Genomic DNA, 12,626 nt, shown 5'->3' with positions numbered 1-12,626 from the left:
AAGGTGACTAAAGTGCGCGAAAAGGAGGAATGGACAAGGAACGATTGACTGATTTTGTGTCTTTACCTATATCTGATGTTAAATTTTTTCGTTATTGTCGACACCTCTACGAACCCGGAAGATGGTGATCAGTGTATTTGTCGCGAGTGTTTTAGTGGGGCAAAACGGTGAATTTGATTTTGAAATACTGTTGCGAAGTGGTGAAGGTAAATCGGATTTAACATCGAATTTAATTGATATTTAACGATAACAAAATTCGATTTGTCTTATCCTACCACTTTGCTAATGAGTGTAAAGTGTAAAGTGTGTGAAAGTGTGTGAAAGTGTGTGAAAGTGCATTGTGAGGACAGAAATCATGGCAGAGGACGACGTCGAGGGATCTTCGGGAGCAGAGATCGAGTCCTGAGGTTCCTGTGACAACTTCTTCAGCTGTAGCAGTTCCTGTCATCACCGGTGAGTCGTTAAAACTCATTTATTAGTATTATTTATTCTCGGTAATCTCCATTCCGTTGTTTCAACATCATCTTCGAAGCGAATAATTTTCAAATCAATGATTGATCGAACAGAAATTGGGGTTGGGAAACAAATTAAAAGTACTGCAACAATCATACACATCAATATTTTATAAATGCTTCGAACCAAGCTGAAATTTATTTCCATTATCTACATTTTTATCATAAAATAAAATTCATCATCACGAATTCAGTTAGCAATAAAATCCCGCGCATTAACAAATTCTCCATTCCTTGGAAATGGAAGGAGCAATTTCTATTTACCTCCCGCGGGATATGAATAGACTACTCAATGTCCTTACAATGCGGAGGCCTATAATAACGATAATAAAATCGCAAATCGAGTCCCCCTTTATCCATTCCGTCGTCATCCGAGTTGTACGAAACGATTATAATATGATAAACAGATAAATTGTCTCTAGAACAAAGAATAAAAATTCCCGTACCGATAATTGCCCTCTACATCAACTGTCCAATCGTTAATAATAAATAATCCGAGTCGTTACAACTGATCTAGACCCCCCAACACTCAATTTCAAAATGATTTAAAAAAATTATATCCGCGCTCTCATAATTTAGCTAGTCTGACTGTTCTCTGAATTCTGTTGTCTTCTGTACATTGCGACATTGCTCTCAGTGTAATCCATAATTCGTCTCTGGCACTGTCTCACATACTGTTGCTGTTTGTGATAAATTTTAAACGCCCCCTTGATCGTGATGAAGGCAATTCCCCCAAGTAAAGTGCGTTGAAAATTCGAATTGATACTCTCAAAAAATATTCTCCCACAAATGCTGGCAATTGTTGGTAGCAACAGAGCTCCACATAGAACTCTAGTTGCAGACACAGGGTCTGACATCGGTGGTACATCGTTCGATTGCATTCTGTCGTCACTGGCATAAGTGCTAGGTAAAAAATGCCTGAGAACAGGTACTTTGCAGGCATGTCTTCTCAGTAAACTGAGTGCCTGATCCTCCCACCTGAGCATTTTTCCAAGTACAAGCATAATTGGAATTGTTGGTAAACCAACCAATAGCACTAGGGGATCGGCTTGTTCCATCATGGTTAATCCATCCTTGTGTCCAACAACTTGCATCACTGTGACAGCTCCATACGTCACGGCTGTCCAGTAAATTGAGCCTACGACGATGCTAGCTGCTATGAATGGGCATACACGAAATATAACTCCATCTATCGTATCCAGAATGACAACCAGGGGTCCCATATTGGGATAAACAATTATGTACTCTGTGTTGCATTGGGGACAGGCGACGTACGCCCGAGCTCTTCCCTTCTGTTTCTCGTCGACCCATCGCTGGATGCACCCCTGGTGCACCCATTTTGTTGTACCTCGACAGTGGCAGGGCTTTACCCACGAGGCTGTTGCATCGTCCTCATCAGTGGCGAAGCAAACCCAACAGTATCTTTTATCGTCGTCTGAACTCAGTGTTGAGGCACTGGCAGACGTGTGATTCGGTGTTGATGCTCCATCAGTCACATCGATTGATAATTCCTGGTCGATATTTGAGGTGGAATTGCAGGTCAACTCCTCCTCGGAGGATATCGCGGCTGCCTGGGTATCAGATACCTCAAAGGAATCGCTGTAGTTTCTTCTGAGGGCATTGGCCTGGTTTGATGGATCCACCACGATGTACTCCCTGTCAGTCATGTCCAGTTGATTTGATAGATCTATCGGTGGGGGGTGGAATCTCACTGATCTGCTGGCGTATGCGGGAATTCTCGAGGAAGATGATCGTGAGTCATTTGATGAGTCTAGGGTAGGGAAGGTGGTGATGTCGAGTCTTGGAAAATTTGGAAGACAATTAATTGGTGGATTTGATGAGGAGTCTAGGGGTAAATCCTGAGTCGGATTATCCTGGTGGATGGGACTCTCCTTTGACATTTTACTCCGATTTTATTTGAGTTATCGGTCTTTATCATTCGGTGGCTGTCCGTATCATTCGTTATCACTCGTTCATCTGGAAATGTCAGGATACTGCAAATTAGATAGGACAAAGATTGCAGGTGATGTTAATTAGCACAACAATTGTGATATTAATTCTCGTACGAGGTTATTTTGGAGTTAGTCGAGTGTAATTGCATCAGACTTTCCATATGTGCAGGATCTTCGCAAACTATCAGTTGGGATTGAATTTTAATCGCAACTGGAATGTGCATTAAACCTCTGAGTGGTAACAATGTAATGCTGGTACAAAAAAAAAATACAGATAGTGGTCAATGTTACCTTTGGAGGTTGCATCCGTGGATTTTCATGGATTTTTTTAAGGTCTCGTTAACACTGCACAGCACAATGTTCTTTTAATGAATTTATTATACCGTTGGGAGAGCTTTCAGTGGCTAGGCGCAATGAATTTCATTGATAGATTGTGATGACAATGATTTGAACGAACCAAGGTCCATCCTCTCACTTTGGAAGGGGTACTGCGGTGTACATTTATTTTTGTGTAGGATTATGTTGGTAGTGGTGAGGTGGAATTTATGGCGCCATCGTCGCCCGAAGGTGCCCTTTTTCGAATCTCGAGCGATGTAGAATCAACAGATGATTTTATCCAATCATAAAAAAAATTCTAAAACAACTAAATTGGGGTTATAAATATTTTTATTTATTCACAAATACAAAAATTAATGATTTATTTTTTTTTCCTTTTGAATTCGTTTAACTCGGCTTGTTGACAGGCCCCCTCATTCATTATTTCCCTGACTTTTCGTTTTCTCTCGATATCACTCTTGATTTGATTTTTAATCTGCACTTTAGCCAGGAATGCAGCATCCCTCCTGACCTCCCTGATTGCTCCCTTCATTTCTTTCTTGAGTTTGTGAATAAGTTTTTCCTTCTCTGCTTTCTCCTTGGACATTGGCCTATGCTTTTTCCCATCGTATACCTTCTCTATCCTCGGTTCGTAAAGCCTCAAAGCCTTAGGCTTCTTCTGCGCCTTCACCAGATGCTCCAGTTGCTTATCCTCCAATGCCAGGAGATCACTGGAGATCTTCTCCACGTGTTTGCGAATATTTTCTGGGTATTTTTCGTACGAATTTATATTCAACAATTTCACGATCGGTTCGAAAATTGAGTAGACAGCCTCTAGCTCTCCCAATTGCTTCGAAAATTCATCTGTCAAATTCATAGCAGTCAAAAATACTCGAATTCGATAATCATCGTCAATTCTTCCTTCAACTAGATCACCAGCTCTCATGTGAGCACCGAGATGATTCAGCTTGAGGTTCGTTTGGTCATCCTGGAGGACCAGGAGATTTGCGAGCTCTCCAGTTTTTTTAAAGGGTGGAACAATCTTCAAAATTAAAATAGGAGGTTTAACAGTCCCCAGGTAGATAATTCCTCGGAGAAAATTGATAACAGCTGGTGAAAATCTCTTGCTCAACACAGTATACTCCAGCATCAACGTAGAAATAAACAGTCCCTTGGAAATATGCAATTTTGATTTGACTTTGCATCTCAATAATATCTGGGACATGAAGACTATCGTTGGGGTGACAACGGGATGTCGAAAATCCGAAGTGGGAAATAAGAGGGAAACGATTTTAAATAAAATCAGTGTATCCAAGGCAGGGAATATCTTCTGATTTTTTTCGAATTTCTCATGACGTTCTCTCAGTAGATTCTGAACAGATGTGGCTGTGGTGAAGGCATTGGCCTGCGCCAGGTCGAATAAATGAGGGGAAATTCTGTCGAATATTTCAAAGCACTTGACGATGTCATCGGGACTGCTAGTTTCACTGATATGTGCACACTCCATCATATATTCGAGGAGGAACTCGAATACTTTACTGAGTTTTTCACGATTTCCTTGGCCCAGGCTCCAATGATTGCATTTTACTATTCTCTCTAGAATAATGGACTGGTAGTCTGGTGTCTGGGGTTTTAGGAGTGTTTTGAGCTCATTGAGGGACTCTGGAGCCTTGTAGGTATAAGGAAGCTCCTGACGAGCCTTTTCCATTATTGTTTTTCGCTTCTGGAGGTCCTCTTGAATTTTCTGAAGTCTTTCGGAGTCTGCAAATGGCTCTGGAGCAGGACTTGGGTGTTTAGTGGGGCCCTTTTCGGCTTCTGGAGAATCTTCGTCTTCGCTTGAGGATTCGGACTCTTTTAAATCAGATAAATTATCATCTTCTCCAGAATCATCAGATTCTTCGCTTTCTTTCAACCCTTTGATTTCTTCGCCTTGAATTTCTTCTTGTTCTTCGACGTCTTCGTCTTCTTCTCCTTCTTCTTGTTCGTCTTCATTTTCTTCATTGCCCTCTTCATCGTCTTCTTCATCTTTTTCCTCTTCTGTCGATTTCTCGATTTTCTTCCCATTCCTAACGGTCCCATCTTCTCCATAAGCTAGAGTATCATCCTCCTCAATATTCTCGACCCTGAAACCATCATCAAGATCATCAGCAGACTTGTGTTTACTCCTTCCATCGCTCTCCTCCAAGAATCCCTTCATCCTCATCAATCTGTCCTCCTCGAGGGCTTCGAGCTTCTCCTTCTCCTCCTTCATTATCTCCTCTTCAGGCTTGAGCCTGTCAGATGGAATTCCCCTGCTCTCAAATTTCAATTCTCTCACAGCAATGTCATAATCGTCAGCCTTTGGCCTTTCTGTTGACTCCTCGATAGATTTATTCGACGCTGTCATCAGAGGCAGCAGATCCTTCCACTCAGTATCGAGTTTCTCGGTCAAATTAATCGTTTGCTCTCGAATTTTTTGCTTCTCAGCTTTTCTCCTCTTCGATTCAATGATCAATTGTTCTATCAAGTCCTTTCGTGAGAGAGAACTGTCTGGTTTTGAGAGAATTCCCCCACCGAAATGAGCATCAGTCACGAATTTCTTATCTAAATTTCCTTTTCCATTTTCATCATCGCTGAACTCCTCGTCACTCTTTGGGTCCTCGAATTTCTCAATTTCCTCCAGGGTTTGTCCTCTGTGTGTCAATACCTCTTCATCATTTAGACTGTAAATATTTTTTTTCTTGTGAGCCTTTATCTGCTCAGCGGCGTATCTTGCTATTGCCTTCTCTTCCTGCGACATCGAGGCATTTCTTTCACCAATTCTTTTATCCATGAATACATTGTCCTTATCTCGTTGGGTAAACTCTTGGAGAAGTGTGTGCTTACGTTTTTTAATGGCTTTTGTTCGAGCTACACCGGGTAATCCTCGGTCTGCCTTACTCTTACGACCCAGAACTTTTTGCTTATCCTTGTTTATATGAACTTCGAAGGGATTTATCGGCTTTTTGCCCTCTAATTTTTTCTTCTGGACTGAACTCTCTGACAGATTCTTCTTTTTATTTTTCGTTTTAACCATTTTGAAGATCTGAAAATTATTTAATTCATTTATTTTTCAATTAGACGAAGTTTTGAATTTTTTAAATCCCCACAAACTTCTGAAAATAGATAGACAAGATTTGGAATTACTTACTTTTAATTCTGGAGAGTATTACCACTCATTTAGATTTTTTATGTGATAAAATAGAGCTGTTTATTCCGTTGAGAAAGAAAATGGGAAAGAATTTACAAATGACCTTAGACACACGTGTATGCACAGTGAAAGGTTATGTTGTATCGTTTAGTATAAAGCATGGAAAAGTGTCATGGGCGATGAGCGAAGGATGCGTTCTCATGTAAACGTTCATGACGGCGAAGTACGCGTATATTATGGTCAGGTTAGGAGATCGATTTGAAGACCAACTCAATTTTTACTCTAATCTGGGGACAAAAATAAATCCATAGAGATATCTATCTTATACTTTTTTTTAATAATTTATTCAACTTTCACTTTCAATTCGATTGAAACAATATTATCATTATCTAAAGTTTATCGCAGTTTCAATTGATTCCGATCAATTGTAATCAAATCATTTCCTCTGAACATCTCACTGGCGATTGTGAGATTGAACTAGAGTGGTATAAATAACGCGATAAATCGAACAAATACTAAAAACAATAGTTGAATTATTTCTTCTAAATTTTCCACTTTTCTTTTTCTTCTCATTCCTGAGATCGTGATGTCTTGAGTACTTTTTATCAACTCGATGGTCTCGATGTTTTCGTGAAAATGAAGATTTGTATGGTCTCACACTTATATATTATATACAACAATCTGTGCTCTAATCGCATGTACATCGCAGTCATTTGAGCATTTTTTCTTTCGCAAATGACAAAAAAAGAAAAAATTCTTATCCGTCGTAATGATAAAATTCAAGAACACATTTAATGATTGATCAGGTTACAACTGTTGATGGACTTCGCCCACTGCATCCGTCACAAATTTTCTGTTATAAAGTTTTTCTTTTTTCTCATTAATTATAAATAACGTACTGTACATTTATCCAGACTTGTGTGATAAATAATGGAGTAGTGGATGATTGCGATGTATGTCGATTAAGCGATAAATGAACTTGCCAGAGTCCCTGAAAAGCGTTAACTTAGTGAAGTGATTTAGAGACCAGCAAGAATAATTCTAGGATCCTCAACGGCATCCTTAATTTTACGAAGGAACATGACAGCTTCACGACCATCGATCAGCCGGTGATCGTAGGTCAGGGCGACATACATCATCGGACGTATGACAACCTGTAAAAAAATTTTTACACGTTTAATTAAAATCTCAGATTCATATAAGTTAGGAAAAAATTAGGGATTCAATTGGAAAGATATTTTACCTGTCCCTTGACGGCAATGGGTCTGTCGAAGACTCCATGCATTCCCAGGATAGCACTTTGGGGTGGATTGATAATTGGTGTGCCCATGAGTGATCCAAAAACTCCACCATTGCTAATTGTGAAGGTTCCACCGTCCATATCTTCCACAGATATCTTGCCCTTTCTGGCTTTATCCCCAATGGCAGCCAGTGCTATTTCAATCTCAGCAAAATTTTTATTCTCAATGCTTCTGAGTACTGGGACAACCAGTCCCTTGGGTGTCGCAACAGCCACACTGATATCCACGTAATCACGATAAACAATATCGCCTCCATCGATAACAGCATTGACCACTGGCTGATCCTTGAGGGCATAAGCACTGGCTGCCAAGAAGGGACTCATGAATCCCAGCTTAAGTCCATATTTCTTGGTGAAATTCTCCTGATTCTCTTTTCTGAATTCAATGATTTTACTCATGTCTATCTCGTTGAATGTCGTGAGCATTGCATTGGTGTTCTGGGCGTCCTTGAGGCGTTCAGCAATGCGCAATCTCATGCGATTCATCTTGACTCGTTGTTCAGTTCGTGTTCCAATGATTTCGCGAGTGTAATCGGCTGGGGGCAGCTGGACTTTTGCTCCCTCCAGGGATTGGGCGTGTTTTATGGCAGCTACTGGCATCGAGGCGGTTGGTCGTTGGGGTGGAGGTGGTGCTGATGCAGGTGGAGGTGGTGGTGGTGGTGGTGGAGCAGCTGCTGCAGGGGTTGGCGGTGGTGATGGAGGTGCTGCAGCAGCTGCTGGTGGTGGTGGTGGAGGAGCTGCTTTTGGTGCCTCGGCTTTAGCTGACGGGGCAGCTCCACCCGTTGCTCCTAGGTCGATGCTGCAGAGCTTCTGGCCTGCTTTTACCGTTGTTCCGTCCTCCACGAATAACTCTTTTATTACACCAGCACCCGGTGAAGGCACTGGCACGGAGGTCTGCAGAATTATATTTTTTTCGTTTTAATAGTTCCTCTTAATATTCGTGAATGATATCTCTCACCTTGTCGGTTTCGATCTCACAGAGTACATCGTCCTCCTTTACTTGGTCTCCGACCTTTTTCTCCCACCTAACATCTCCCTCACTCACACTCTCAGCGAAGGGAGGTACGACGACGTCCTGCAGGGCCCCTGGGAAATTAAATAATGTTCAGTATCTTCTAAAAATATTTAACGAGCAATAATAATCCCCGTAACCTACATAATCCCTGGGTCGATCGAATTCGTCTCATCTGAGTATTCCAGCAGTAACTCCCGTTGAATTCATTATGCCTTTAATGATAAAAACATAAGTTTATACACAATAGTAGAAAATTAATAAACTAGAGAGAATCACTCACAAATTATCCAATCGAGTCCCAGAGCATCTGATTCTCCTCAGCACTCGTCCTGCAAAAAAATCAATTGTCAAAACTCCTTCTATGAAATCAACTGGAGGATTTGGGAATACCGCAATTACCCTCATGGTGGATCGACCTTGCAACCTGCAACAGAATAATGAGAAAGGATTAATGTGACAGATACTGCAACAGCGTCACGCCCTGAAAATACTCGAGGATTTCGGAACAATCAGACGTGCATAAAAATTTAAAATGCTGAATGACATTAGGTAATGCCGGTAATGGTGACAGGGAGGAAATCTTCGAGGGAGCCGCCGAGATTATGTAATCTGAGGACTTGTATTTTGGCTAGGCAATTCGTAACATAAGATCAACATGAGATGATATCGTACTCCCAAAAATACCGAAAAATCATTGCAGCACGGGTTATCAGAGAATCCCCCGGTGATAGGAGGTAGATAATAATTGGAAACTAAAGGAGGGAAATGGCAGTGATAAAATCATAAAATGAGGAAAACGAGACTCACCTTAATGCGAGAGGATGATGTCAGACGTGTCAGAGCACGGGGGAGTAATCGATTACAGTTGGACAGCATTATCGCAGCCATCCTGGGGTCGATGAATTTATGATGATGGAAATACTTTTGATAGTTGGAGTCGTGTCTGGACCCTCGTGATGACAGAGATCACTACCGAGACGGAGGTGGTGGAGGGAAGCGTCAATGAGGATCACGAATATATCGTACTAATGAGTACCTCATTCTCACAGCAGATGGATAACTACGTCCAGGAGGTGGCGACATCTTCAGGCCTTTTAATTTTTTCCGCGGAAGTTAATTTTGTTATTGGGTATTTTGAAAATTGCGAAACTCCAATTACTCAATTCATGGAATTCCAGAGGAAATTGCAAAATTTTTAATGACGGTTATGTCACTGCAGTGGAATATCCAGTCATTTTATCATTAAATCTTTGCATCTGAAATACGAGACATGAAATGATTTCTGTCGATTATTTTAACTGATTTTCAATGATGGGACCGTTGAACAATTTTATTTCTCAAATTCTTTCCTCCTTTGGAAAAGGAGATAATTACGAATGAAGACATTTAATTGTTTTCCTGGAAATAATTACCTTTCGGAGAGTCATTTTAATAGTTTCTATTTTTTAAAGCTAGTGCCCTTAAATACCTGGACTCTGGGACAAAGGTGGGCACTACGCATTGCAAACTCAATTCTCCCTCTTCGAAATATTTTTCCGTTTTAAAAAGCCCACCATAAGAGTCTTTCTCTGATCATTTGCACGTTCTTCGAAATGCTTGCATTTTCCTTTACCTTTTTCTTTCTGCCCGATGTAAACCCTGTCATAAAAATTCTTACTCCGTAGACGATTTGACTACCATAAATAAGACCCTTCCAAAGTGGGACCTTTTCAAACCATTTTAAAATCCACCCTAATTAGTTTTGTCCCGCCTTGAAGCTATAACACAGAAAAATACTTTTTTTTCCCTCATTGCCGTTCCAAGGAACGATCTGCCTCCCCTTCCTTTTTAACGTCAGGCCCTACGTCACCGGCTAAGGAAAAACCCTGAGGTTAAGCGTCGTGGGGGTAAAAGATCCAACCCTCAGAGCGTCTGATTCTGCGATTGGCTCCCTACCATGTCCTAGGGGCTCAATGCATATATACGCGTCTTGTCTCTCGCGCGGTGTGTTAATACAAATTCATGTTTGTTACCGAGACATCGAAAGATGGCTGGTACGACGCGACGCCTTCCAATGGCCAATCTCTCGATATTATTTGCTGTTGGATTGCTAACTTCACCCTTGGCAACCCCTGTTAAAATTTCCCTTCAAAGTGTATCAGATCTGGTGATTCAAAGTGCATTAGACTCTCTCAACGAAAAATCTCCGACCGGGAACACTTACAAAGGTGGAAATCTTTTAAGTGCGCAGAAACTGGTAATTATTAAATTCCTGAATAATTTCACTTTATTTAAGATCTTTTGGGGTCATCATCTTCTAGTTCATTAGGTGAAAAAAAAACATTGAAAGCATGAATATTGATAAGATATCCAGAGTCACCAGTTCACCCACTAGAGTGATAACTCAAATTATCGTGAATGGTTTTGCTTCGTACCAGCATTTTGTGGGATTTGCAATACAAAATTAGATGAAAACATAATATTTTTGCTATGTTGCATCATTTATTGAACGGAAAAATTAACTTGAGAGATTTCATTGGATGTTCAAGGCAGATGCTTATGGAATGTTTGGGGAATCATCAATTTCTTCATTATAATGCACATTTGAAAATCAGAATAATTGGAATTTCAGAAAACTCCCCCGTACGTGATTTATCGTCTCACCTTGAATTTGGAGACAAATTGCCCGGAGACATCGTGTCCTCGAGAGGCATGTGCAATTGAAATAAAGCAACACGAATCAGGTGTTATAGAAATTGAGAATGAATCGAAACAATGCGTTTTCTTGTATCCACAATCTGACCAGCGCAGCTCCCAGGATATTCCAGATGATCAGCTTATCGAGAGTCTTGATAGACAGATTAACGACAGTGTAAACCTTGATCACGAAGTTCAGGAGGTCTCAGATCACAACGATCGTCCATTCATAGCTGTTAGGGCATCTCACTACTGTCCAGGATGTCCCTACGAGCTGAATCCAACGCTTCCAGGTCTCGAAATATTCGGAGAACTCGCGGCGACATCTCTGGACGATTCAGGTCGGAGTGATTTCAAGCACAGGATCGTCAGCATCGTGAGGGTCACTAGGGCAGTCCCTCCTGGTTCTAATGTCGTTCGTTATGAACTGCTGATGGAGGTGGGAGAGACGAATTGTCTCAGGACAACGGTAATTCAAAGGTCGAAGTGTTCTCTCCAGACGAATGTTCCTATCAGACTCTGTCAAGTGAGAATCGATGAGAACCCCTGGCAGCATAACAGCAGACAAATAGTATTCAATAATTGTACCGATTCGGATAAAGCGAATGGATTGACTGGACAAGTGGATCCCACGTTAACGAGCGAGTCCTTGATTACGGAGAATTGTAATGATTATGAGTCACAGTCGGAGATTTATGATCAGGTGGCACTTGAGGGTCAATTGAGTACGTATCAGAGTCCAGTTGAGTCATCAGTTGTCACAGCTGCTGAAGATTCGTCCCCACCTGTGGTGACCGAAGTTCCTTTCAAGAGAATTTTCGTTGAGACAGAGAGGCCAGAGGTAATACCAAAATTCGCGGATAAATTCAGGGAATTCGATGACTTTCTCGAGGGATTTGATATCGATATTAGGCCCACCACTGAGCATTCACACGGGCCTGAGGTCGTCGAGGAGATGATTCGTCCTGAAAGGGTGAAGGATCAGATCTCAGTGGAAATTACAAGGACGAAGAGAGAGATTGATAATAATTACGACAAGAGTTTGATACTGAAGTTGTCGCAGAAGGCGTTGAGTATTCTTGATGAAATGGACAATGATGATAAGAAAAGAGTGATTGCAGATGTCGTGGATTACAAGAGAATCAGCTCTGAGGGATTTTTGTATCAGATAACACTCTTGGTGGCTCCAGGGAGCAATTGTCGTGAGGATCATAAAAATATTAAGGACTGCATTCATGATCCTGAGGGGGAACCCATGAATATGTGCAAATTGCAGATTCAAACGGATGATAAGAGCACTCTAGAGACTGCCAAGGTTCTGCAGTCACAGTGTTATGAAATTGAGAGTAGAAGGAAGAGACAGCTCTTGGGGGGTCCCCAAGTTATTTCTGTTGATGATCCGGAGGTGCAAAGGTACGTAGGCAACGGATTGAGGAAGTATTCTGCTGAGATGGAGGGGGATAATGAGCCAATGATCATTCAGGTTATTGAGGCAACAAGACAGACAGTAGCTGGATCTCTTTACAAGATCAAAGTTGAAATTGGTGAGAGCAATTGTCCAAAGAGAACAGCAGAATTACAGAATTGTCAGTTGTTGCGGAGTAGTCCTTCTAGAAATTGCTTGATCAAGGTGTGGTCTAAGCCCTGGGAGAATTTTGAGGAAACTACAGTGACGTGTGACGAAGCA

At 41.3% G+C, this 12,626-nt stretch overlaps 4 protein-coding genes across 4 annotated transcripts in view; 1 reads left to right on the top strand and 3 right to left on the bottom strand.

Moving 5' to 3' along the window:
* Window positions 1-637: 637 nt before the first annotated feature.
* LOC105270296 (E3 ubiquitin-protein ligase MARCH5) lies at window positions 638-2,952 on the bottom strand. Its single transcript, XM_011311138.1, has 2 exons — window positions 2,756-2,952; window positions 638-2,489 (listed from the first exon to the last, which is right to left on the bottom strand). Exon 2 carries the CDS (start codon window positions 2,411-2,413, stop codon window positions 1,088-1,090), a length of 1,326 nt encoding a protein of 441 aa, XP_011309440.1. The 5' UTR covers window positions 2,414-2,489; window positions 2,756-2,952; the 3' UTR covers window positions 638-1,087.
* Window positions 2,953-3,120: 168 nt separating this feature from the next.
* On the bottom strand, window positions 3,121-6,199 carry l(3)07882 (Nucleolar protein 14 homolog l(3)07882). Its single transcript, XM_011311137.1, has 2 exons — window positions 5,949-6,199; window positions 3,121-5,843 (listed from the first exon to the last, which is right to left on the bottom strand). Exon 2 carries the CDS (start codon window positions 5,832-5,834, stop codon window positions 3,162-3,164), a length of 2,673 nt encoding a protein of 890 aa, XP_011309439.1. The 5' UTR covers window positions 5,835-5,843; window positions 5,949-6,199; the 3' UTR covers window positions 3,121-3,161.
* A 304-nt stretch (window positions 6,200-6,503) lies between these two features.
* LOC105270294 (dihydrolipoyllysine-residue succinyltransferase component of 2-oxoglutarate dehydrogenase complex, mitochondrial) lies at window positions 6,504-9,271 on the bottom strand. The gene is made up of 7 exons (XM_011311135.1): window positions 9,071-9,271; window positions 8,663-8,687; window positions 8,544-8,592; window positions 8,405-8,475; window positions 8,207-8,334; window positions 7,192-8,142; window positions 6,504-7,102 (listed from the first exon to the last, which is right to left on the bottom strand). The coding sequence occupies exons 1-7, from the start codon at window positions 9,149-9,151 to the stop codon at window positions 6,968-6,970; spliced, it is 1,440 nt and encodes a 479-aa protein (XP_011309437.1). The 5' UTR covers window positions 9,152-9,271; the 3' UTR covers window positions 6,504-6,967.
* Window positions 9,272-9,997: 726 nt separating this feature from the next.
* Window positions 9,998-12,626, top strand: part of LOC105270293 (uncharacterized) — a 6,418-nt gene continuing 3,789 nt past the window's right edge. The window contains exons 1-2 of the mRNA XM_011311134.1: window positions 9,998-10,499; window positions 10,875-12,525. Of these exons, the coding sequence (XP_011309436.1) occupies window positions 10,290-10,499; window positions 10,875-12,525 (1,861 nt within the window). The 5' untranslated portion in view covers window positions 9,998-10,289. The remainder of the gene's footprint in view (window positions 10,500-10,874; window positions 12,526-12,626) is intronic.

Source organism: Fopius arisanus, unplaced genomic scaffold (assembly GCF_000806365.1).
Source record: "Fopius arisanus strain USDA-PBARC FA_bdor unplaced genomic scaffold, ASM80636v1 scaffold00083, whole genome shotgun sequence".
In the NCBI taxonomy this organism is placed as follows: Eukaryota; Metazoa; Arthropoda; class Insecta; order Hymenoptera; family Braconidae; genus Fopius; species Fopius arisanus.
The sequence above is the reverse complement of the archived record's forward strand: the minus strand, read 5'-3'. Positions and strand labels throughout refer to the sequence as shown.

Coding starts and splice junctions, on each gene's coding strand:
- LOC105270296 (XM_011311138.1), bottom strand. CDS start 2,413: ATGTCAAAGGAGAGTCCCATCCACCAGGATAATCCGACTCAGGATTTA.
- LOC105270294 (XM_011311135.1), bottom strand. CDS start 9,151: ATGGCTGCGATAATGCTGTCCAACTGTAATCGATTACTCCCCCGTGCT. Junction 8,476..8,543: donor GGGACTCGATTGGATAATTT/GTGAGTGATTCT, acceptor TTATCATTAAAG/GCATAATGAATTCAACGGGA. Junction 7,103..7,191: donor CCATTGCCGTCAAGGGACAG/GTAAAATATCTT, acceptor ATTTTTTTACAG/GTTGTCATACGTCCGATGAT.